We start from the raw sequence: 26142 nt of genomic DNA on the forward strand, positions 1-26142 counted from the left end.
CGACGAGAATAAAAGAATCCGCACCAACAATCTGTAGTGATAGCATTGTCGTCCCGCCTCTCCACAAAGACGAAGTGAGAGCAACTTTAAAGCGTCTTAAGAACAACAAAACACCAGTAGTCGATGGATTACCGGCTGAACTGTTTATAGCCGGCGGTGAGTGGAATATGAGTGTACACTGGCTTATCTTGCTTATTCACAAGAAGAGACATATTGTCAGTATTGTGTGGAACACTTAAGCTTATTGCAAACAAACTGATTTGAACTTATTACTGTGGCCTTAGACTTGATAAATCCACCATAGATCAGATTTTCACAATATGTCAATCTCTGAGGAAGAAAATAAAACAGATCGACACCCATCACCTTTTTATCGATTTCAAAGACGCCTTCGACATCACTTACGTGAGCTGCCCATTCGACGCCAAGTTTAAATTTGGTATCCTTGCGAAAGTCATACGGCTAAGCAGAATACCGTTGAGCACAATCATCAGCTCCGTAAAAATCAGGAAGGACTTTTCCGTTCCGGGATTTCCTCAAAGCGTCGCTAAGTAAACCGCAGTGGGGCGGTCTATTTTCAAAATAAAATGCTACTGGGGTGCGCAGATGATACTGACATCGTAAGCCTTAAAAAAAAACAAAAAGCTTGGTTTTGTGCTAAACTACCTGGTGGCCAAACACATAAATTCTTCACGCCTGGGGAACTACGTCACTGTTTGGAAGCTATAAATTTGAAAAGGTTAAGCACTATGTATCTCTCGGAACCAGCATAAATTTCATCTTTAGGAGGCTTGGAGATGAAGCGCAGAATAACTTTGGCTAACAGATGCTACATAAATCTGTCATTATTCCCTTACTATTATATGGTGCAGAAACATGAGTGACCACGATGGTTAGGTCGTGAAACTCGCATGGAAGATGATGCTCCAGCAAAAAGCTCATTCAATTCTTGAACACCGGAAGCAAGGGCGCCTACGAATCCAATGGAAGAGTCAAGTATATATGAATCTAAATGGACTTGAGATGTACAACTGCCACGATTTCGCAAAATACAGAGGCTCCTAGCGAAGTTTCTTACTTTATAGCCGGATACTGCGTACCACAGAAGAAGTCGTTTGCATCTAATTTTCTTCAATTTGAGTGATTTTGTTGGATGATACGATTACTAGAAATTTAATTTCTTTTTTCTCACGCACTTTGTATTCAAGATCTTACTAATCCAGCCCATGACTAAGCATATTATGTTATCTTCTTTCTTTGGCTATAGCCGAGTTATGGTATCACAGTCAAAATTAGACAGCATAATTTCAAGACAACAAGAAATCTTACAATCTATCTTATCAATGCGATAACAATGCCATACAAAAATACCATCCAAAGTACAATGCACTAAGACAGATGACACTGATTTTTCGTATAAATACTTACCGAGTGGACCTACACCACATTAGTATACATAATGCAGAGCATGCATAATATGTTGCGGTAAAACAAAAAAAAATAAGAAACAATTTAAAGAAAATATTTACGGACACTAAAAAGAAAACCGCAGAAAAACATTGTTAGATGAGAAAGTGGTGTTAACAGCAATATATAGTAAATCGGAAAACAAGTGTTTCAAGATGGATTTCTACTTCATTATATTTTCCACAATTTTTACGCTGCTGCTCAGCTATCTACGCTACAAATATCAATATTGGGAGCTACTTGGCGTACCCCAGCTCAAGATGAATTATTTTCTTGGAAATCTCTTCCGCATTAAAACAATACATAAAACGGAACTGCTACACGAAGTTTATAAAGAATTTCGTGGTAAAGCAAAATTAGTCGGTACATACGTTTTTACCAAACCTATAGCCGTTGCGCTGGACTTAGACTTGGTGAAGTCCATATTAATTAAAGATTTCAATAAATTCACCGATCGCCTCGAAAAACGTAAGAGCAGTGAGAGCATTATCAATCGCCACCTGTTTCGTCTGGATGGCGAAAGGTGGCGTCCATTGCGCGCGAAACTCACACCGACCTTCACATCTGCGAAAATGAAATTTATGTTTCCCACGCTGTTGACGGTCGCACAACAATTGGAAGAAGCATTCAGCAAACAATTGGCCAAAACATCGAGTGGTGATGTTGAACTACATGACTTAATGGGTCGTTATACAACCGATGTGATTGGTCATTGTGCCTTCGGTGTTGAGTGCAATAGCTTGAAGGATCCGAATGTGGTATTTCGTCGCATGGGTCGTCGCATTTTTTATCCAAAATTTTTCTCCATACGTCTACGTACATTTATGACTTCATATCCCACTCTCTTCAAATATCTAAAATTTTTCAACATCAAGGAACATTCAAAAGATGTCGAAGATTTTGTGGTGCAACTTGTGCGTGATACATTGCGGTTGCGCGAGGAACAAAACATACAGCGTAACGATTTCATAGATTTGTTAATTGAGTTGAAAAATTCCAAAGAGACGAAAGGTATGCCACAAATGGGTATTGAAGAGATGGCTGCGCAGGTGTATATTTTCTTTGCTGCTGGCTATGAGACCAGTTCTAGTAACTTGAGTTATGGGCTATATGAATTGGCGAAGAATCCGCACGTGCAGGAGAAGCTGAGAGCGGAAATTAAAAGCGTTCTTGAGAAACATAATGGCGAGTTGACATACGAAGCCATGATGGAGATGACATATTTGGATCAAGTTATAACCGGTAAGCTGACCAGTTGAAATATTGGCTATGCAACTATGCAGGGCCTGAAACACATCTTTTTCAAAAGCAACATATAGCGCAAACTATAGATATCGCTCCCATATATCATAAATATGTCAACTTAGTTATTATTGAATTAAAGTAAATCTAATTAGTAATATTAAAAAAATGCTTATGTGTTTCCCTTACAGAGACTCTACGTATGTATCCAGCACTTGGCGCTCTCAATCGTGTCTCAATTGACGACTACAAAATACCCGATACGGATATCACACTTGAAAAGGGCACACACATCTACATACCCGTGAAAGAGATACATTATGATCCAGCTATCTATGATAATCCCAAGGAATTCCGCCCGGAACGCTTCCACCCGGATGAAATGCAAAAGCGTCACCCTCAGGCCTTTCTCGGTTTCGGTGACGGACCTCGTAATTGTATTGGTCTTCGCTTTGGGCGTATGCAAGTGCGCGTTGGCTTCATAACTCTGCTCAAGTCGTATCGCTTCAGCTTATCGGAGAAGACACCAACAGAATTAGAGATTTCTAAATATAGTATAGTGCTTGTACCGCATAGCAAAATTTGGCTGAAGGCAGAAAAGCTGTAAAGATTATACTTGTGTTGATACACAATTATATATATTTTATGGTCGACGAAGTTGAGCAATATTTGTGCCGAAGTAGAATTTCAGAGCTTCAATAAATGGTGCCATATAAGAATTTCTGCAGAAGAAAGTCGTTTTTTTTTTTTAATTTTATTTCAGGAGTGACAAAGTTCTTAACCAAACCATGAAAAAGTGGTTTAAGTGAAATGGTTTAAATTTTTGTGAAAACACTACAGCCTACAAGGGCTGCATCGATCAAACTTTTAGGAAATGTTTGTCTTCTTCTTTCACATTATCACACAACAACTCGTCTATTGGTTGTTTTGGAAACTACTTAAAGTGCGATAACTCACTAAATAAATGCGTCAGAGACTTTTAATTTACACTCGACGTGATACGAAAAAGTTTCATAAAACACGGTAACAAAATTCGAAAATATTTAAGAGAACATCTGTTTGGAAGATCATATGACATGATGACAAGAATTTATCACATTGATTCAATACTTACCCTTACCCTCGTATAGCTAATATAATACCTTGTCTCTCACATTCGTCACGTTATTTTTCAAGTTCACTAGACTCTATTGTTTTTATATTTTTATATTTTGTGCTCATTTCTTATTGTTATTTGTTCCACCGACTAATAAGCAAGTCTAAGATGTTTATGCTGTGCCTCTCTTCTTCACTGATTGTAGACGTTTGACGTTTTTCTCTGCATGTGAGTGAGTGGCTTTTAAGGAAGAGTGGAAGGAATCAAGCAAATTTATTTTATTTTCATATCAGAATCATATTGCTGTTAACCAAATGCAGTAAAATTAAAGGTTTCTGACGCAATAATAAATAATTCGTACAATCAACACGTTTAGCAACCATTTGTTTTGGAGTACTTGATGCGCGAGTTACCTTTGTTAGATTTGGATCAACTGGAAACACTCCATACAGACAACTGCTCTTTACTTTCCGTCTCTATGCGTAAAGCCACAATTCATCTCCTGCCACGTTATCACAGATGACCTTTGAAGCACCGTTATCTTATTTTTTAACACTTCTCTTGATCAATTGACACGAACCCGTTTTTGAGCGATTGAAAATTTGTGTTGTATCTAACCTAAACTAATTTTTTTATAGTCAAGTGCTCATTCAGTATTGAACAGTCTGACGATAGGTCACATGACGATATTGCAATATCAGTTTACTCACAGCATCAATAGTTTCCGGAACAACAATTGATTTTCGACGACCTACACAAAATTCGTCTTGGAGTGATCTATGGCATCCATTGAGTTGATTATGCTATCGATAGACATTGGAGCTTCATCGCCAAAAATTTAATTATGGTCATCTATGCACTCTTGATGGGTTAATCCAAGTCTAAAGTTACAAAACCTGATCGCACAAAAATGTTCGCGATTTAAATCCATTTGCCAAGATGAATATTTTAAAATACTGCAAGCAACACAAATAGCGCGCGATACTCAAAACGTTTTGAGTCTGTGTAGCATCAAAAATATGAAATTTTACGCTAAAGTTGTGAGTTGCCAGTTTCGGCTACCAAAAGTCGAAACTTAAAAGGCAACCTACGTTGTTAGCGCGCAACAACCATAATTTTATAAAATGTTTGAACTTAAAGAATGTACATTAAAATACAATTCTAAGGATTTATTAAATTTTGATTGTACATTAAAATTTAGTGTGTATGTCCCGCTATTTGTTATGCTAGCTCACCTACGGCCTTCGCCAAAAATTTGCGTTGGCTCATTCTCTTTTGATTCGCTGGCGGAGTGGTACATACACCTACAAGGAGCACAATTATTTTAGCGAACGATCGAACGATCGAATTATTGAACTTAAATAAAATTCAAATCGGCTTAAAATAAGTGTTTTACTCTGCCACCCGCCAACACTACGTTTTGCATGCTTTCTTAACCGATAACTGGAAACAAGCCTGAAGCAAAAATAAATAATTTCCAAGATGACAAATATAAACGTCTTGATAAAAATCATTTAGAATCCGGAGCAGTGGGGGTACTCAAATGCAATTTTCCGCCTAACATATAATCATACGAATTGCCATTTCGAAACCGAATTGAAATCGCATCATTCTCAGAACATATCTGATAACCTTCGGCGTGAGCTTCTTCTCGTACCTTCACCAAGGAAAGGAAGTCATTTACGAAACCACCATACCGATTATAGTATAATATAATTGGTTATCCATTTCACGCTTTCCTACTTGTTTAAAGAAAAACCTCATAACCTTCAAATTTAATGGGGAATGTTTATTATCATTCGAAATAACATTCCTTCGTATTTATGTGGCAACGAAGAAAGGACAGACTAGAAGTGGGCGAACGTAGGGACAGTAACATGCAACACTGACTGCAATAGATAATGAGTAGCGACGAAGAAACGAGTAACGAAGACTTTGAAAACGACAGTCAGTCGACACGCGGACGAGCACGATTCACGTTGCAAGCAGCTTGTAAAATTAAAATAAAATCGGTTTGTAAAACCAAAACAAAAATCAGTCTGTATAATTAAAATCAACTTATAAACACTTTTATAAAATAAACACGAACCCACCCTACAAATTGGGGGCTCAACCGGTGGAATTGTGAAAAAAAAGTTTTAAAATCATTTGTTTGTAGTGCGTTGAAAAATTGCGTCGTCAAACGCAGTGCAATACACGAACATCTATCAAGTGTCAGCCAGTGAGAAAAAAACGTCTTCAAACGCTATATAAATTTCTTATTTTCAAACATTCTAAAATTCTATAAAGTTCGGGAAGCGTCATTAATTGTTCGTCATCATACGAAATCGCCATTTCAAAATTAACGGCGTAAAAGCAGCTAATGTATTCCATTCGTATGAAATACAGATCCAGCTATAAGTGGTAGTAGCGAATTCGAGTACGAGAGAACACAAAATATGAGAAACAAGTAAGGAAGGGCTAAGTTCTCACCGAACATTTTATACTCTCGCACGATAAAGTGATAATCGAGATTTCATTATCAGTCATTTACATATTTTTCAAATACCGTATTTGTTTAAAGTTTTATTCCGCTATAAATGATTGGTTCCTAATGTATGCTATTGACCGATGCTACGGCATCACTATGCCGGTCTCTTTCGAAAATTCAGCGTTATATTGGAAGAAGGCCTTCCGGAGCGTTAACATCTTCACCCCTTTTGTTCACCAGTCAACGAAAACGTTGAAACCATAAAAAATATGTATCGGTTCCATAAACTGAATTTCATTGAAATCAGTCTTGAGATGCATTTTTGCCTTTATCGTAGTAGTACTGTTTTTGGTATGCCATAAGTACGAGTATTTTCTCTTTATTTTGCTCCATGTTTGCGACGCTATAACTCACGAAGGACTTAAAAGAAATGACTCAACGATCAATCAAACACGTGTTAGTGTGTGAAATGAGCTTTCCAAAAAGGTATAGCATGACCCGATGCGACGAATAAAACTAGAACTACGCGCTTTCAGCGCCAACTAGCGAAAATACCGCAAGACTTTTTTGACAACCTACTATATATTATTCATTGAATCAGTTAGTTCCTACGACGATGTACCAAAAACAAATTTTACTGCCGCTGTGGCACCGATAGGTAGATCTGTTTTTATGTTTAATGAAATCCAAGAAGGCCTAACACAATTAAGTGGTGACGATAATATCGATATTCAACAATGGATAAATGAATTTGAGGAGAATGCATTAGTAGTAGGGTGGAATAGTGTGCAGAAATTTATTTATAGTAAGCAGTTGCTGAAAGGAGCTGCCCAACTGTTTATTAGAAACCAACTTGGCTTGGTCAGTTGGGAATCACTGAAGGAAGAATTGATCTGTGAAATTGAGAAAAAGCTGTCGTCGTCAGAAGTGCATAGTCAGTTGAGAAGTCGTAAGAAGAGGGTAAACGAAACGTTTCGCGAGAATTTGAATATTCTTACTGAAATTGAAAAGCCAGTAAATATCGATACTGAAAGTTTAATATAATATTTTATTGAGGGTATAATAGTATAATAGTATATATAATACGAAATTGAACAAAGCGGTTCTGTACGAAGCAAAAACGATTAGTTAGTTAAAAGAAAAAAATAAAATTTACGAAAAAATACATACCAAAGCAGTCAAGGCAATACAGAATGTCGTAAATACACCTTATAATCAAAAAGTCTCAAAATCGTGTTTTAATTGTGGAAGCTCTAAACAACTCATTCGCGACTGCAGCAGTCAACAAACAAAATGTTTCAAGTGTAATGGTATAGGACACAAGTCTTTTGAATGGTACTGCGGGTACAAAAGTAAAGAAGGAATCAGATAAAATTAATGTTGTGAATATTGACAAAGCAGGAATAAGTTTACCGGTAAAAATAGTGAAGGTAGGAGGACTAAAAGTTGATGCATTGGTTGATACTGGGTGTTGTTTATGCTTAATAAGGAGCGATGTCTTCAAAAATATTAAATTTGACGGTGAAGTAGTCGATGATAAGCAAACTTTGTATGGCGCTTTTGCCAAAGAGTTTTCAACATACGAGTACGGTAGTTTTGTCCCGGAATTGGAGGTTGATGGTTTAAAATTCTTACAACAGTTCCACATCACCAGCGAAACCGCTTTCCATATTCAGTATTCATAGGCACATCAGTACTAGATAAAATCAATATTAATATAAAGCCAGAAGGTGCAGAATTCATAGAGAGGAGTGATGTTGAACAAGAGGTGAAAGAAAGCCACAAAGGAAAAAGAATAGAGTTATTAGAAGAGTTTCAGGAGTTATGTGTGAGTGCAGGGGAATATAGTGACAACGTAGTTATTCAGAAATTGATAAACAGTTATAAGCTCCAATGTATTGAAAATGTCAATATAAAACAAGAAAAAACGTTAACTTCAGTTGCACCAAAGCTAAATACCCTTCACAGGTGCATTTCTGTTAGTAAATATGTGTTCAGTTTGTATGGAAGCTATATGCTATAGTTAACCGATCTGATCAATTTCTTCGGAGATTACATTGTTGCTTTAGAAAATATTATATACCAAATTTCGTGAATATATCTTGTCAAATGTGAAAGTTGTCCATACAAGAACTTGATTCCGATCGTTCAGTTTGTATGGCAGCTATATGCTATAGTTAACCGATCTGAACAATTTCTTCGGAGATTACATTGTTGCTTTGGAATTATATACAAAATTTCATGAATATATCTTGTCAAATGTTTGTCCATACAAAACTTGATTCCGATCGTTCAGTTTGTATGGCATAGTATATACCGATCTGAATTTCTTCGAAGATTACATTGTTGCCTTAGAAAATAATATATGCCAAATTTCGTGAATATATCTTGTAAAATGTGAAAGTTTTCTATACAAGCATTTGATTCCGATCGTTCAGTTTGTATGGCAGCTATATGCTATAGTTAACCGATCTGACCAATTTCTTCGGAGATTACATTGTTGCTTTGGAAAATATTATATACCAAATTTCGTGAATATATCTTGTCAAATGTGAAAGTTTTCCATACAAGCATTTGAATCCGATCGTTCAGTTTGTATGGCAATATGTCCGATAACTTTCCGTTCCGACAAACGTTGAGCAGCTTCTTGAAGAAAAATGATTTGCAAAATTTCAAAACGATTTTTTCAAAGAGTTCGTATATATACAGATTCGTTAGACAAACGGACATTACAGAAATACGGACATGGTATAAATCGATATTTTTAAAAAAAAAAACGCTCAAAATCTCATCATACATCATTTATATATATACTTTCATAGTGACGATTCCTTCTGGGTGTTACAAACTTCGTGACAAACTTAATATACCCTGTTCAGGGTATAATGAAGATTGTTTTATGTGACGAAGTACCAGTAGTCCAACGTCCACGAAAATTGTCTTTAGAAGAAAAATTCCGTAAGCCAGCAAGTGGAAAATTGGCTAAAAGCTGACATTATCCAGCCAAGTTTTTCGAATTACGCATCTCCGATTGTTATGGTAAATAAAAAAGATGGGTCAAAAAGGTTGTGTTGCGACTACAGGTTGTTAAATAGGAAAATTATTCGAGATAACTTTCCCATGGTACAGATCGATGACGTTTTGGACAGGTTGCAAGAAGCAAAAATTTTTACAACGCTAGACTTGGAAGATGGATTTTTCCATGTGCCTGTAGCTGAAGATTCGATGAAATATACAGCATTCGTTACCCCAGATGGGCATTACGAATTTAAATACGTTCCATTTGGTATATGTAATTCACCAGCTGTATTTTGTAGGTTCATAAACTATATTTTCAGAGACCTTATAAAGGACGGGACGATTGTTATATATATGGATGACATCATTATTCCATCCAAAGATGTTAATGAAGGAATAATGAAATTAAGACGAGTTCTCGAAGTAGGATCGCGATACGGTGTGCACATCAAATGGAAAAAGTGTCAATTTTTAGAGCGGAAAGTTAATTTCCTTGGATATGTCATTGAGTCGGGGACATTTAAGCCATCTGAGGAAAAGATTCAGGCCATTAAGAATTACCCAATGCCAAATGATAGGAAAGGTGTCGAACGATTTCTTGGGTTGACTTCTTACTTTAGACGATTTGTTAGTGGGTATGCATCACTGGCAAAACCTTTGTCAGATTTGCTAAAGAAGAATAGCAATTTCCAAATAGGAACAGAACAGGTAATGTATTTTCAAAACTTAAAGAGTGCGTTAACCTCCTCACCAGTTCCTCCGTTATATAACCCTCATGGTGAAACCGAAATTCATACGGATGCATCCAAATTTGGATATGAAGCAATATTTATGCAAAAGTGTAGTGAAGATCATAATTTTCATCCAGTTCAATTTTTAAGTAGAAAAACAAATCAGGCAGAAGAAAAGTACAGTTCATATGAACTAGAGGTTTTAGCAGTCATTACAGCGTTAAAAAAGTGGAGAATATATTTAAAAGGAGTAAAATTTACAATAGTTACAGATTGTAATGCATTTGCGCTTACAATGCGAAAAGAAGACGTACCCCCCAGAGTTGCAAGATGGGCATTATTTTTACAGGAATTTGACTACCAAATTGTACACAGATCTGGAACTCAGATGAGGCATGTAGATGCCTTAAGCAGAATGCATTGCTTACAGATGGAAGATACTTTAAGACATCGGCTATTACAAGCACAGATGAATGATGATTGGACAAAAGCAGTTAGGACTATATTAGAAATGGGTCCTTACGAAGATTTTTACATCGCTTATGGAATTTTATGCAAAGATCACTCCAAAGAACTAATCGTTGTTCCCTGTTCAATGGAAGATGACATAATACGGACAGTGCATAGACAAAATCACTTTGCTGCACGTAAAACACAAGAGTTAGTAGAGAAATCTTATTATATTCCGAAACTAGGCCAGAAAGTTGTTCGAATAGTAAACAGTTGCGTAGAGTGCATTGTAGCAAATGCAAAAATGGGCAAGAAAGAAGGGTTTCTTACCCCAATTCCTAAAGACGATCAACCATTAGGCACCTATCACTTAGACCATTTAGGACCTTTGACGGTCACCGCGAAACGTTATAACCACATTTTATCAGTTGTAGACGCATTCTCCAAATTTATCTGGTTATATCGTACCAAAGATACTGGTGTATCAACAGTGATTGATAGGTTACGTAAACAAGCTGCTATTTTTGGAAAGCCAAGAAGAATCATCACGGACAGAGGAGCAGCTTTTACCTCTCAAGCTTTTAAAGACTATTGTAGTGAGCAGGAAATACAACATCTCTTTATAGCGACGGGTGTGCCGAGAGGAAACGGACAAGTAGAGCGCATCCACCGAACAGTAATTCCAATGTTGACGAAACTTTCTTTGAACAATCCAGATCAATGGTATAAAAACGTTGATAATGTACAAAAAAGTTTAAACAATTATCAAAAACGTAGCACAAAGGTGTCCCCATTCAAGCCGTTAGCAGGGCTTGACATGCGTGTAGAAAATCAGATAGACTTGAGTGAGTACATTGAAAATGAAGTAATCAAAGAGCTTGAAACAGAACGTGACCAGTTTAAAGAGATGGCTAGGAAAAATATCAAAATAATACAGGAAGAAAATCGAAAAAATTTTAATGCAACAAAAAAAGCCGAACAAACGTATGAATAAAATGAGTTAGTAGCTATAAAGCGTACACAATATGGTCCCGCATTAAAGGTTAAGAAAAAGTTTTTAGGTCTGTACAAAATTGTTATGAAATTGAATCATGGCAGGTATGATGTCGAAAAAGTAGGTGAACACGAAGGACCGTATCAAACGACAACCGTTGCCGAGTTCATGAAAAAATGGTGCACGTCGTTCGAGGACGAACGAATGTCAGGACGTCCGAGTGTGGGAACGAAGAAAGGACAGACTAGAAGTGGGCGAACGTACGGACAGTAACATGCAACACTGACTGCAATAGACAACGAGTAGCGACGAAGAAACGAGTAATGAAGACTTTGAAAACGACAGTCAGTCGACACGCGAACGAGCACGATTCAAGTTGCAAGCAGCTGGTAAGATTAAAATAAAATCAGTTTGTAAAATCAAAATAAAAATCAGTTTGTAAAATTAAAATCAACTTATAAACACTTTTATGAAATAATCAGTTTTATAAAATAATCACTTTTATAAAATAAACACGAACTCACCCCACATTTATTTTTTGCAGATTATCTTTTTTAAATAATGGCCACGGCAACGTCTCAGATTGTAAATCCAATTTTCAATGACTCATTCGACCATTTCGACTTTTAACTGGTGAATGGCACGCGTGTTGTTTTGCTCCAAGGCCTTAATCGAGGCGGGATTGTCCGCACAGACCTTAGACTTTTCATGATGCCCTTCGTCTCAAACCCGAGCTTAGTGTTTTTTTACATACACCTTTTTAATATTTTCATCACCTGAAAAGGTCCAAGGTTGTACAAAGCGAGCTATGTCTTCAACGATCTCTCGACCGTGTTTGAAGGCTTTTTACCACTGGTAGGCTTGAGTGTTTGATAAAATTGAATAACCGTAAGACTTTTCCAACACTTGCAATGATTTGGTTAGAAATACAAAATTGGGGATTGTAAAAATCGCAAAGCATTACTGAGGTGCACCAACATAAGCGGCAGCAGTAATAAATTGTTTAACATATTTAGCATAGTTATTAAGGATAGTCCTACAAGCTTAGGAAAATACTTTTGATACAAATTTTAAAATACAATTTGCTTTTACTTTTTTGTCACAATGCACGTATATATGTATGTAACCGTAATTAAAAAGTTAGAAAAATTTTCTGTACATTTTTATGTAAACTAAAAGTGAATTATCTTCAACACAAAATTACGGAAATATTTAGACTTGAAATTTTAATGATGTGCTAATATTTACAGGTGCTGTATTCATTGTCTTTATTTTAATATGTTCACTTAAACACAAATGAATTATTAGGTCTGCACTCAGAGAACCGCAGGCTGTAATAGATTTCTTTTCTCATATTCAAGTACGATCCGTTCCTCTGGCTGATGCTGTTAGTTTAATTCATGTATTGTGATCAAATTGCAAGGTGAATTTTGTCCATTTCATATTCTTCAAAGTAATCCACTCCCGCTGCAATATACTTATGACAACGAATTTTCCAGTCATCATAGGACACATCAAAATCCTCCGTCGTGATGGCCAACAGAGCCTTCTTCGATTCAGCTTTTATACCCTCAATTGAGTCAAAACGGTGTCCTTGGACTGGTCATGTGAATTTGCTGAATAGCCAGAAGTTACACGAAGGTAAATCAGGCGAAGGCGGTGGTTTCGACACGTTATTAGCTGAAAATGTGGCGAAATGATCACGAATAACGAATGCAGTATGAGATGATGCATTATCGCACTTCTTTGTTCAATAAATTCAGACACAGTAAAAATCGAAGAATTCACTTTTAGAGCCTCACAAAACGACGCGTATCTCAAATACTAATTAATATTTTGACGTGAAATTTAGCATAGATGTCACTAACAGTACTACCAACTTACAGAAAAAATATACCAATTCGAAAAACACGCGAAGTATAAATTAAAAGTTCTATTTGATCATAGTGTTGCGACAAAGAACAAGTTTGAATCACTTGGAATCAGCTTATACATAATTTGGTTATAGGCTTTCAGTTCACAGGCAATAAATAAAATTGAACCATACTCATGGTTGTATGATTGAAATGTTCGAAAGTGTTTGAGTTGTCAGTATACACTGCTTTACTCCCTAACTTTCCGTACACATCTACATGTGTATAAGGTTATGAATCAAAACCTTCCAGCAGGCGATCATATGTACATACATATACAGCATTCGATGCTCTCACTTGCGTCTCAGTTCATACCTTTTTACCCAAGTATGCCTAACATGACTTGAATCAATACTACAGTACTCCAGTCAATTTGGTTCTACTCGTATCTTAACCGCATTCGTACATTGGATTCAGGTAATTATCGCAACGCTTTGAGCTGATAAGATTTTACTTAAACCGAAGACGCTCACACCGTTTACTCGCTCGTGTTTGCCGAATAATAGATTGTCCACATTTCATTAAACTTATTGACGCTGGTCGGTACTCGGCTCATCAACAAAGAAGTGTGTGATCAGCCGAATTGATTTGTTTGTTTTTTTTCGGCACGAGTATTTGATCTGATTCAATCAAATATGAACCAAAATCATTGTAAATCTAAATTTACCTGAACCTTACACATTAGCGGTTTGATGTTTTGTTCATGGAGGGATTTGTCTCTAAAACGAAAAATCAAAATTTTTATGCAAAAATTCCGCGCCTACCTGGTTGTAGCTTTTAGCTTCTTTGGTTACATCAATTGCGAAATATTACAAAAAAAGGATATAATCCTTGTAACCTCTTTCTGTAAGAACTCTGAATCACTAAATGACACACAGGTTCCTTGAAAGTGCGCTGTAAATTAAATACTGCTAAACTAAGCACTTAGAAATAATGATGACTTATCCTTTGAAACCAGTAAGTTCTTATAGAGTCAACACTCAATCCTCTTAATACATTCCCCTACAAAAACGTTCTTGCTTTTGATAAATGTTTCCTTCAATAGCCCAATCTCTATACCTACAGTGCTCGAATGAAAAACTTGACTAAACCAACCTAATACTGAACATACTATCATATGAGAGAGCTAATAAAGTAGGATAACTTTAAGGCAACAAAAAAGGTTACAATGTCTCTTATCAGTGTAATAAGTAATACATTAAAAATATTTCTAGACAAATACGAGCCAAACTGCTCTGCAAAAATACAGGTGAGACTAATTTTCTCGTATAAATAGTCACTGAGTGGACCTAGATCACTTTAGTACACATAATAGAAGAATTCAAAACATATTACGGTAACAAAATTTTAAGTGTTAAAATCAAGAACTGAAATACATAGCTTTAAAAAAATTTCACAGGAATTAAAACGAAAACCGCAAAGAAATATTAACAAATGAGAAAGTGGTTTTAACAGCAATCCAAACCGGGAAAAAGGTCTTTTCAAGATGGATTTTTACTTCGTTATTTTCTCCACAATATTTGCGCTATTGATCAGCTATCTACGCTACAAATATCAATATTGGAAGCTACTTGGCGTACCCCAGCTCAAGATGAATTATTTTCTTGGAAACCTTTTCCGCATAAAAACCATACATAAAACCGAACTGTTACACGAAGTTTATAAAGAATTTTGTGGTAAAGCAAAATTAGTCGGTACATACGTTTTTACCAAACCTATAGCCATTGCACTAGACTTAGACTTCGTGAAGTCCGTGCTAATTAAAGATTTCAATAAATTCACCGATCGCCTCGAAAAACGTAAGAGCAGTGAGAGCATTATCAATCGCCACCTGTTTCGTCTGGATGGCGAAAGGTGGCGTCCATTGCGCGCGAAACTCACACCGACCTTCACATCGGCGAAAATGAAGTTTATGTTTCCCACGCTGTTGACGGTCGCACAACAATTGGAAGAAGCTTTCAGCAAACAATTGGCCAAAACATCGAGTGGTGATGTTGAACTACATGACTTAATGGGTCGTTATACAACCGATGTGATTGGTCATTGTGCCTTCGGTGTTGAGTGCAATAGCTTGAAGGATCCGAATGTGGTATTTCGTCGCATGGGTCGTCGCATTTTTTATCCAAAATATTTCTCCATACGTCTACGTACATTTATGACTTCATATCCCACTCTCTTCAAATATCTAAAATTTTTCAACATCAAAGAACATTCAAAAGATGTCGAAGATTTTGTGGTGCAACTCGTGCGTGATACATTGCGGTTGCGCGAGGAACAAAACATACAGCGTAATGATTTCATAGATTTGTTAATTGAGTTGAAAAATTCCAAAGAGACGAAAGGTATGCCTCAAATGGGTATTGAAGAGATGGCTGCGCAGGTGTATATTTTCTTTGCTGCTGGCTATGAGACCAGTTCTAGTAACTTGAGTTATGGGCTATATGAATTGGCGAAGAATCCCCACGTGCAGGAGAAGCTGAGAGCGGAAATTAAAAGCGTTCTTGAGAAACATAATGGCGAGTTGACATACGAAGCCATGATGGAGATGACGTATTTGGATCAAGTTATAACCGGTAAGCTGACCAGTTGAAATATTGGCCATGCAACTATGCAGGGCCTGAAACACATCTTTTTCAAAAGCAACATATAGCGCAAACTATAGATATCGCTCCCATATATCATAAATATGTCAACTTAGTTATTATTGAATTAAAGTAAATCTAATTAGTAATATTAAAAAAATGCTTATGTGTTTCCCTTACAGAGACTCTACGTATGTATCCAGCACTCGGCGCTCTCAATCGTGTCTCAATTGACGACTACAAAATACCCGATACGGATATCACACTTGAAAAGGGCACACGCATCTACATACCCGTGAAAGAGATACATTATGATCCAGCTATCTATGATAATCCCAAGGAATTCCGCCCGGAACGCTTCCACCCGGATGAAATGCAAAAGCGTCACCCTCAGGCCTTTCTCGGTTTCGGTGACGGACCTCGTAATTGTATTGGTCTTCGCTTTGGGCGTATGCAAGTGCGCGTTGGCTTCATAACTCTGCTCAAGTCGTATCGCTTCAGCTTATCGGAGAAGACACCAACAGAATTAGAGATTTCTAAATATAGTATAGTGCTTGTACCGCATAGCAAAATTTGGCTGAAGGCAGAAAAGCTGTAAAGATTATACTTGTGTTGATACACAATTATATATATTTTATGGTCGACGAAGTTGAGCAATATTTGTGCCGAAGTAGAATTTCAGAGCTTCAATAAATGGTGCCATATAAGAATTTCTGCAGAATAAAGTCGTTTTTTTTTTATTTTATTTCAGGAGTGACAAAGTTCTTAACCAAACCATGAAAAAGTGGTTTAAGTGAAATGGTTTAAATTTTTGTGAAAACAGTACAACCTACAAGGGCTGTATCGATCAAACTTTTAGGAAATGTTTGTCTTCTTCTTTCACATCATCACACAGCACGTCGTCTATTGGTTGCTTTGGAAACTACTTAAAGTGCGATAACTCACTAAATAAATGCATCAGAGACTTTTAATTTACACCCAACGTGATACGAAAATGTTTCATAAAACACGGTAACAAAATTCGAAAATATTTAAGAGAACATGTGTTCGGAAGATCATATAGCGTGATGACAAGAATTTATCACATCGATTCAATACTTACCCTTACCCTCGTATAGCTAATATAATACTTTGTCGCTCGCATTCGTCACGTTATTTTTAAAGTTCACGACACTCTATTGTTTTTATATTTTGTGCTTATTTCTTACTGTTATTTGTTCTACCGACTAATAAGCAAGTCCAAGATGTTTATGCTGCGCCTCTCTTCTTCACTGATTGTGGATGTTTGACGTTTTTATTTGCATGTGAGTGAGTGGGTTTTGGAGAAGAGTGGAATGAACCAACCAAATTTATTTTATGTGTGTTGCAATTGCTGGTCGGATTTTCATATCAGAATCATATTTCTGTAAACCAAGTGCAGTAAAATTAAATGTTTCTAACGCAATAATAATTAGTTTGTACAACCATTTTCTTTGGAGTACTTCATGCACGAGTTACTTTTGTCGGATTCGGCTCATCTGGAACCAGCGATACAGATGACTGTTGCTTACTTTCGATGCGCAAAGCCAGAATTCATCTCTTACCACTTTGTCTAGACGAAATACAATTATTTTATATTTTTATCTGTTTTTAAACGATTGTCAAATTGAGATGTATCCAACGTGAACAAAAGTTTTTTTATAGTCAAATGTTCATGCAGTATTGAATAGATGCTTGTACAATTAAAGCCTTTAGTTCTCTCAGTCTGACGATAGGTCACATGACGATTTTGCAATATCAGTTTGCCCACAGCATCAATAATTTCCGGCACCACAATTGATTTTCGACGACCTACACAAAATTCGTCTTGGAGTGATATACGACATCGATTAGATAAACTATTCTATAGATAAAAACTGGTCCTTGATTGAGCTTCATCGTCAAAAACGAATTAAGTTCATCGATGAACTATTGTTGAGTTAATACAAGTCTAAAGTTGTAAAAATTAATCGCTCGAAAATGTTCGCGATTTAATTCCATTCTTTGGCCAAGATAAATATTAAAATACTGTAAACAACACAAATCGCGCTTGATTGTCAACACGTTTTAAATATGTGTAACATGAAAAATGACCAACTTTACGATAAAGTTATCAGTTGCTGGTTTAAAACACTAAGGTTAATGAAACATAAAAGGCGACCTATGTAATGCATGTTTTCTTAACTGATAACTACAAATAAACTTGAAGTAAACATAAATCATACAAGAAACATTTTTGTAAAAATTGCTCAGAATACGTTACAGTGAGGGCATTAAAATGGTCTCTCAAGTGCCGTCTATCGACTCCACCTAAGACAAAATCTTACGAATTGCCATTTCGGAACCGCATTGAAATCGCGTCATTTTCAAAACATATCTCATAACCTTCGACGTGAGCTTCTCTTCATATCTTAATCAAGGAAAGGAAGTCATTTACGAAACCACCATAACGACTATAGTATAATATAATGGGTGATCCAATTCAAGCTTTCTTAATTTTTTTAAGAAAAAGCTCATAAACTTCAAATTTAATGGGGAATGTTTATTCTCATTCGAAATAAGATTCCTTCGTACTTATTTTTTGAAGATTATCTCTTTCAAATGTTGGCCATGGCTATGTCTCAGATGGTAAATCCAATTTTTAATGACTCCTTTGAGCATTTCGACTTTTAACTGGTGAATGACACGCCTGATGTTTTGCTCCAAGGTCTTAATCGAAGCGGGATTGTCTGCATAGTCTTTAGACTTTACATATCCCCACAGTATTGAATCTCTTCATGTTGCCCTTCGGCCCAAACGCGACATTTCTGCTTGTTTACATACCCATTGAGCATAAAATCCGGCTCACCGCTAAAAAAAATTGTCTCGTTAACGTCGGATTTAGTTGGAACTTATCAAGAGCCCATAGCAGTAAGCGATGTCGCTTGGGAAAGTCGAGGGCTTCAGTTCTTGCACAAGCTGTATTTGGTACGCTTTCAATTTCGTCGCAGTCCGAGTTGCTGCGAACGGCGCCAAAACGGCTCTCTACAGTCTGCGTGTTAGATGTAGTATATTTGGTCGAATAATATCCAGTAATAAATGCTGGATTTCAATATGAGAGATGGTATCGCGAAAAGTACGTTCAGTAGGCCTATTATGTTGATCATAACTTGAGCAAACGGCGGAAAACACATTCCTTACGAAACGTGAATTTTCATAATAAAGTTAACACTTTTTAAACGTTGTTCAAGACTGAATATTTCCTTGATGAAATGCCAAACAATACTTAACAAAAATAATATGAAAGTATGACACGACTCACGCGTGATCGTCTTCTTTCGTTTGAGCTCTGTTTTCTTATCGTAAACTAGAAACTATTAATTCAAGTAAAGCAATCTCCACAACGACTTTTCGAGTCCTCGAAACAAATTTAATAAGCATTTTTTGAGATGGCCTTTTTACGTTATCTCTTCGATCGGCTTAAAACGGGTCCCACGGAGCGGCAGTATCAGTTTGGGGAACAAGAAAAGAATCACTCGGAAGTTTCGAGCATTACCCTTGTCGGCCAGCTTGTCAAGCTCTTCGTACTCACGAGAGGCCGCTCTCTCTTTTTTTTTTTTGTTAACGTACGTTTGTTGCTGCACAGAGGCGGGTGCGTATCTTGGCCGCATCAAGATAGTCTAAAACATTGGAGACGTGTCTTCCGTCTATCACAACATGATCGCTTTGGTTGGTGGTTTTTCGATCCGGAGACAGCCAGGTAGCTTGATGTATTTTCTTGTACTGGAATCTAGTACTACAGTTAACCATATTTCGGGCTCCGATGATGTCGATCAGCCTCAACCCATTTGAAGATGTTTCCTCGTGGAGGCCGAATTTACCGACTGTTGTGCTAAAGATACCTTCCTTGCTCACCATGGCGTTAAAATTGCCAAGCACGATTTTGACATTATGGTGGGAGCAGCTCTCATCGGTGCGCTCCAAGCGCTCATAGAAGGCATCTTGGGTCACATCGTGGGAGAGAGCTCCCACCACGAATCCTCCACCGAATTTCCATTTTGCATTTTTTGATTACATATCGTTTTTTTCCCACCATTCCGATGTTTAATGACTCGTTTGCATGTCAAACTCATAAATATTTATCAAAATCTTTCCAAAGGACTCGCGAGGCATGTCGAGCTCTCTTGCCATCTCTCTAGCACTTGCCTCACGATTTTCAAGTACTATGTCCTTCACGATCTCTCGACCGTGCTTGAAGGCTTTGTACCCCTGGTAGGCTTGCGTTTTTGATTAAACGGAATCATCGTAAGCCTTTTCCAAAACTTACAATGATTTTGCACACGCAATTTGGTTAGAAAAAAAAGTTTGGAGATCAAATTTTTGTTCGATATTTTTATTCATTGTAAAAATAGTAAAGCACAAATAAGGTACACCAGCATAAGCAGCAGATTGTCAAATAATCTATTTAATGATGTCTTTCGAATGTTGGATTCTGAGCAATTTTTGGTCGTCAGTCAATTTGTGCGGAAAAAACCGTGCACACACCTTTCGTAATCCCAAATATTCGGTCAAAATGCAATAAATCGATATTTTGGAGATGTTCAATTCCATTTTCATGAATCTCAATGATGATTTCGGATGATTTTTGAGGAATTCACGCACAGTTTCGATGGAATTTCCGATGATCACGGATTTTGATTGGCCCACATGTCCTCACCTATGTCCTCACGACCATTTTGAAAACATTGAAACCACTCGTGCACCCTGCTACGGAATAGGTAATCATCGCCATAAACTTATTTCATCAATTGAAACATTTCGGTAAAAGCTTTACCAATTTAAAAACAAAATTTAATTGACTCTTTGTTCGAAGCTCATTTTCGCAACGATAACACAAACATACTGACATTTAAAACGCAATAACTTCTCTTCCATTCAATGAAATATCATGAAATTCTCACTGGACAATCGATAAAGATAGCAGATTCTAAAGCACATATTGATGTCGCCACCAGGGTGCGCTAGATTCAAAAAGTCTTTTTTACTTTGGAAAAAACTTTGTATATATATCAACGTACATATAAAGTTAGAAAAATTTTCTATATATTTTTATGCAAACTAAAAGTGAGTTATCTTCAAAACAAAATTGCGGAAATAGTTAGACTTGAAATTTATTTTAATGATGTACTAATATTTACATGTGCTGCATTCATTGTCTATATTTTACTATGTTCACTCAAACACGCATGAATTATTAGGTCTGTACTCAGAGAATTGCAAGCTGTAATAGATTTCTTTTCTCATATTCAAGTACGATCCGTTCCTCTGGCTGATGCTGTCAGTTTGATTCACGTACTGTGATCAAATTGAAAGGCGAATTTTGTCCATTTCTTCTTCTTCAAACTAATCCCCTCCCGCTGCAATACACCTATGCCAACGAATTTTGCCGTCATTATAGCACTTGGAAAAATCCTCCCTCGTGATGGCCAACAGAGCCTTCTTCGATTCAGCTTTTATACCCTCAATTGAGTCAAAACGGTGTCTTCGGACTGGTCGTGTGAATATGCTGAATAGCCGGTGATTGCGGCACGATATTAGCTGAAAATGTGGCGAAATGATCACGAATAACCAATGCAATATGAAATGATGCATTATCGCACTTCTCTGTTCAATTAATTCAGATATAGTAAAAATCGAAGAATTCACTTTTAGAGCCTCACAAAACGACGCGTATCTTAAATATTAATGAATATTTTGACGTGAAATTTAGCATAGAGTACTACCAACTTACAGAAGACATTCACAGATTCAAAAAACACGCAAGCATAAATTAAAAATTCTATTTGATCACAGCGGTATGTCTTCAAATAAGCGACAAAGGACAAGTTTGAATCACTTGGAGTTGGCTTATACATAATTTGGTTATAGCTTTCGGTTTACAGGCAATAAATTAAATTGAACCATACTCATGGTTGTATGATTGAAATGTTCGAAAGTGTTTGAGTTGTCAGTATACACTGCTTTACTATGTGTATGATGTTATGAATCGAAACCTTCCAGCATGCGGTCATACGTATGTATACAGCATTTTTACCCGAGTATGCCTAACATGACTTGAATTTGTACTACGGTGCTCGAGTAAATTTGGTTCAGCATTTTTACCCAAGTATGCCTAACATGACTTGAATCAATACTACAGTACTCCAGTCAATTTGGTTCAAGTCGTATCTTAACCGCTTCGAACATTGTATTCAGGTAATTGTCGCAACGCTTTGAGCTGATAAGATTTTACTTAAACCGAAGACGCTCACACCGTTTACTCGCTCGTGTTTGCCGAGTAATAAATTGTCCACATTTCATTAAAATTATTGACGCTGGTCGGTACTCGGCTCATCAACAAAGAAGTGTGTGATCAGCCGAATTGATTTGTTTGTTTTTTTCGGCACGAGTATCAAATATGAACCAAAATCATTGTAAATCTAAATTTACCTGAACCCTTACCCTTGTCTCTAAAACGAAAAATCAAAATTTTTATGCAAAAATTCCGCGCTTACCTGGTTGTAGCTTTTAGCTTCTTTGGTTACATCAATTGCGAAATATTACAAAAAAAGGATATAATCCTTGTAACCTCTTTCTGTAAGAACTCTGAATAACTAAATGGCACACAGGTTCCTTGAAAGTGCGCTGTAAATTAAATACTGCTAAATAAGCACTTAGAAATAATGATGACTTTTCCTTTGAAACCAGTAAGTTCTTATAGAGTCAACACTCAATCCTCTTAATACATTCCCCTACAGAAATATTCTTGCTTTTGATAAATGTTTCCTTCAATAGCCCAATCTCTATACCTACAGTGCTCGAATGAAAAACTTGACTAAACCAACCTAATACTGAACATACTATCATATGAGAGAGCTAATAAAGTAGGATAACTTTAAGGCAACAATAAAGGTTACAATGTCTCTTATCAGTGTAATAAGTAATACATTGAAAATATTTCTAGACAAATACGATCCAAAGTGCACTGCAAAAATACAGGTGAGACTTATTTTCTCTTATAAATAGTCACTGAGTGTATCTAGATCACTTTAGTACACATAATAGAAGAATTCAAAACATATTACGGTAACAAAATTTTAAGTGTTAAAATCAAGAACTGAAATACATAGCTTTAGAAAAAATTCACAGGAATTAAAACGAAAACCACTAAAAAATATTAACAAATCAGAAAGTGGTTTTAACAGCAATCCAAACCGACAAAAAGGTCTTTCAAGATGGATTTTTACTTCGTTATTTTCTCCACAATATTTGCCCTATTGATCAGCTATCTACGCTACAAATATCAATATTGGAAGCTACTTGGCGTACCCCAGCTCAAGATGAATTATTTTCTTGGAAACCTCTTCCGCATAAAAACCATACATAAAACCGAACTTTTAAATGAAGCGTATCAGGAGTTTCATGGTAAAGCGAAATTAGTCGGTACATACATTTTTACGAAACCTATAGCCATTGCACTAGACTTAGACTTCGTGAAGTCCGTGCTAATCAAAGATTTCAATAAATTCATCGATCGCTTCGAACAACGTAAGACAGTAGTCAGCGTTGTTCATCAGCATCTGTTTCGTCTGGAAGGCGCAAAGTGGCGTCCATTGCGCTCAAAACTTACACCGACCTTCACATCGGCGAAAATGAAGTATATGTTTCCCACGCTATTAAAGGTGGCACAACAATTGGAAGAAGCTTTCAACAAACAGTTGACTAAGGCATCGAGTGATGAAGTAGAACTGCACGATTTGATGAGTCGCTTTACAACCGATGTGATTGGTCATTGTGCCTTCGGTGTTGAGTGCAATAGCTTGAAGGATCCAAATGTGGTATTTCGTCGCATAGGACATCGCATGTTCTATCCAGATTTTGTATCCATACGTCTACGTACATTTATGCTTACATACCCCGCTATCTTCAAATATCTGAAATTTTTCGATATCAAAGAAGTTCCGTCAGACATTGAAGAGTTCATATTGAAGCTGGTACATGATACAGTGCGTTTGCGTGAAGAACAACACATACAGCGTAACGATTTCATAGATTTATTAATTGAGATGAAAAACTCCAAAGATACGAGAGGCGTACCTCCAATGGGTATTGACGAGATGGCTGCACAAGTGTACATCTTTTTTCTTGCTGGTTATGAGACCAGCTCTAGTAACTTGAGTTATGGGCTGTATGAGTTGGCGAAGAATCCCCACGTGCAGGAGAAGGCGAGAGCAGAAATTTTCAGCGTTTTAAAGAAACATAATGGCGAGTTGACATATGAGGCTATGATGGAGATGACATATTTGGACCAAGTTATAACAGGTAAGCTGACGATTTGAAATTTTTTCTATGAAACAATTATACAAACAACATGTTTTTTTGAAACAATTTATGAATATTCGAACTAACTTATTAACCGCTATTGAAAAAATCTTCTTGTGTATTTCGCTTTCAGAGGCTCTACGTATGTATCCAGCACTTGGCGCTCTCAATCGTGTCTCAGTTGACGACTACAAAATACCCGATACGGATATCACACTTGAAAAGGGCACTCTCATCTACATACCCGTGAAAGAGATACATTATGATCCGGACATCTATGACAATCCAAAGGAATTCCGTCCGGAACGCTTCCATCCCGATGAAGTGCAAAAACGTCACCCTCAGGCTTTTCTCGGTTTCGGTGATGGACCTCGTAATTGTATTGGTCTCCGATTTGGACGTATGCAAGTGCGCGTTGGCTTCATAACTCTGCTCAAATCTTATCGCTTCAGCTTCTCAGAGAAAACACCAGCAGAATTAGAAATTTCTAAATTTAGTAGAGTACTTGTACCGCGGAGCAAAATATGGCTAAAGGCCGAAAAATTGGAAAAATAAAAATCGTTGAAATATCAAGTTTGAATATTTGATACTTTTTTTCCACGAGAAAGTGATTTTATTTATTTTATTATATACATTTAACTGTTAAGATATATTATGTTAAATGGTAGACTTCTATGAATTGATTATAAAACTTCTCACAAAGTACCAGATAACTTTGAACCGATCACAAAATTGTTAAAGCGGCTACGTCTCACGATTCGCAGAAGGTATGCCTGCCGAGATGTTTCAATCTCAGTCTGCAAAAGGTGAGTGATGGAGTATATTTTGTCTGGATGTTTCCACCTTACCTTCGCAATTTTTCGTGAAACATGGGTTATTCTAAAAATTTACAGCAACAAGAGCTCCATAACCAACCATCTATAGAGCTATGCTGTTTTCACATGTTTTCGTAGGCATTTTAATATAGGAGTACTGATGTTCAGATATAAAAAAAGTTTTTACAGTGATCAGACAACTTTTCTTAAGAGACTATGGGTCTGCTGCTGCAGTGCATCAGAGTTTCCAAGTAAAATGAATTCATACGCCATCGTGCGCAAGAATTGGAGCTGTGCCGATCCATTTTATGGAAGATTTTGAGGAGTGATCTTGCCATGCGGTTCATGTAAAAATGTAAGCCGAACAACAAACAAATACGACGCATATTCGTCCACCGATCCCTACTTTCACAAGAAAATTTTGTCCAACCATGAAGCTCTCATTTGGTCGAAGGGGTTCGCTATTAAGCAGAATTGTCGCATTTGAAGTGATTACTGAGACGCCATTGCATCCTCAAAAAGTCTGCTTTATGGACGGAAAGAATCATTGACCCATATTTCTTCAAAAATTAAATATTTCATAATGTTACAGTCAACTCGAAACGCTAGATACATTCCGGATGTTTTAGTGAAACTCAGACTGCATCTTCTAAAACCTGTTTAGTAATTTCCGTAGAACCATATGCGTGTGCGCTCAAATAACCAACCTTCGGAATATAGAAATGGTCCTCGTACTGCAATATCGGTGGGAGCTTACTAGCTGTGTCACCTCTGCTGTGAAGGGAACAGTTCACAGTAGTTGCAGTGCTACAACCAAACCCGCTTTGAGGCGTAGATGGGCTATAGTCCATGAAGACCCAGACCTCGAAAGCATTGAAAGCGTAAATACAATGGAAAAGAAGCTCTGCTATGCTCTCCGGGAGAGGCCAAATGTGCTATGTCGACGATAAAGACTAGACTGAAAGCTAACCCCAGTAAAAAGGAGTTGAAGGCAAAAGCGACCTAC

General features: G+C 36.9%; 3 protein-coding genes across 5 annotated transcripts; all 3 read left to right on the plus strand.

Annotated features, from left to right (window-relative positions):
- The first annotated feature begins 1601 nt into the window (after nt 1-1601).
- LOC126753213 (cytochrome P450 6a22-like) lies at nt 1602-16688 on the plus strand. 2 transcript variants are annotated; one of them, XM_050464464.1, is made up of 3 exons: nt 1602-2709; nt 2901-3324; nt 16585-16688. In XM_050464464.1, exons 1-2 carry the CDS (start codon nt 1623-1625, stop codon nt 3314-3316), a joined length of 1503 nt encoding a protein of 500 aa, XP_050320421.1. In that variant the 5' UTR covers nt 1602-1622; the 3' UTR covers nt 3317-3324; nt 16585-16688. The 2 variants fall into 2 exon arrangements, with proteins under 2 accessions (XP_050320421.1, XP_050320420.1); XM_050464463.1 differs by lacking the exon at nt 16585-16688 and having other exon boundaries at nt 2901-3443.
- On the plus strand, nt 14699-24901 carry LOC126753212 (probable cytochrome P450 6a14). Of its 2 annotated transcripts, XM_050464462.1 has the most exons (3): nt 14699-14856; nt 23225-24321; nt 24455-24901. In XM_050464462.1, exons 2-3 carry the CDS (start codon nt 23235-23237, stop codon nt 24874-24876), a joined length of 1509 nt encoding a protein of 502 aa, XP_050320419.1. In that variant the 5' UTR covers nt 14699-14856; nt 23225-23234; the 3' UTR covers nt 24877-24901. The 2 variants fall into 2 exon arrangements, with proteins under 2 accessions (XP_050320419.1, XP_050320418.1); XM_050464461.1 differs by lacking the exon at nt 14699-14856 and having other exon boundaries at nt 23064-24321.
- Nucleotides 14856-16688, plus strand: LOC126753215 (probable cytochrome P450 6a14). Its single transcript, XM_050464466.1, has 2 exons — nt 14856-15954; nt 16146-16688. The coding sequence occupies exons 1-2, from the start codon at nt 14868-14870 to the stop codon at nt 16559-16561; spliced, it is 1503 nt and encodes a 500-aa protein (XP_050320423.1). The 5' UTR covers nt 14856-14867; the 3' UTR covers nt 16562-16688.
- Nucleotides 24902-26142: the final 1241 nt, after the last annotated feature.

The sequence above is a fragment of the Bactrocera neohumeralis genome, chromosome 3, assembly GCF_024586455.1.
Source record: "Bactrocera neohumeralis isolate Rockhampton chromosome 3, APGP_CSIRO_Bneo_wtdbg2-racon-allhic-juicebox.fasta_v2, whole genome shotgun sequence".
NCBI lineage: Eukaryota > Metazoa > Arthropoda > Insecta > Diptera > Tephritidae > Bactrocera > Bactrocera neohumeralis.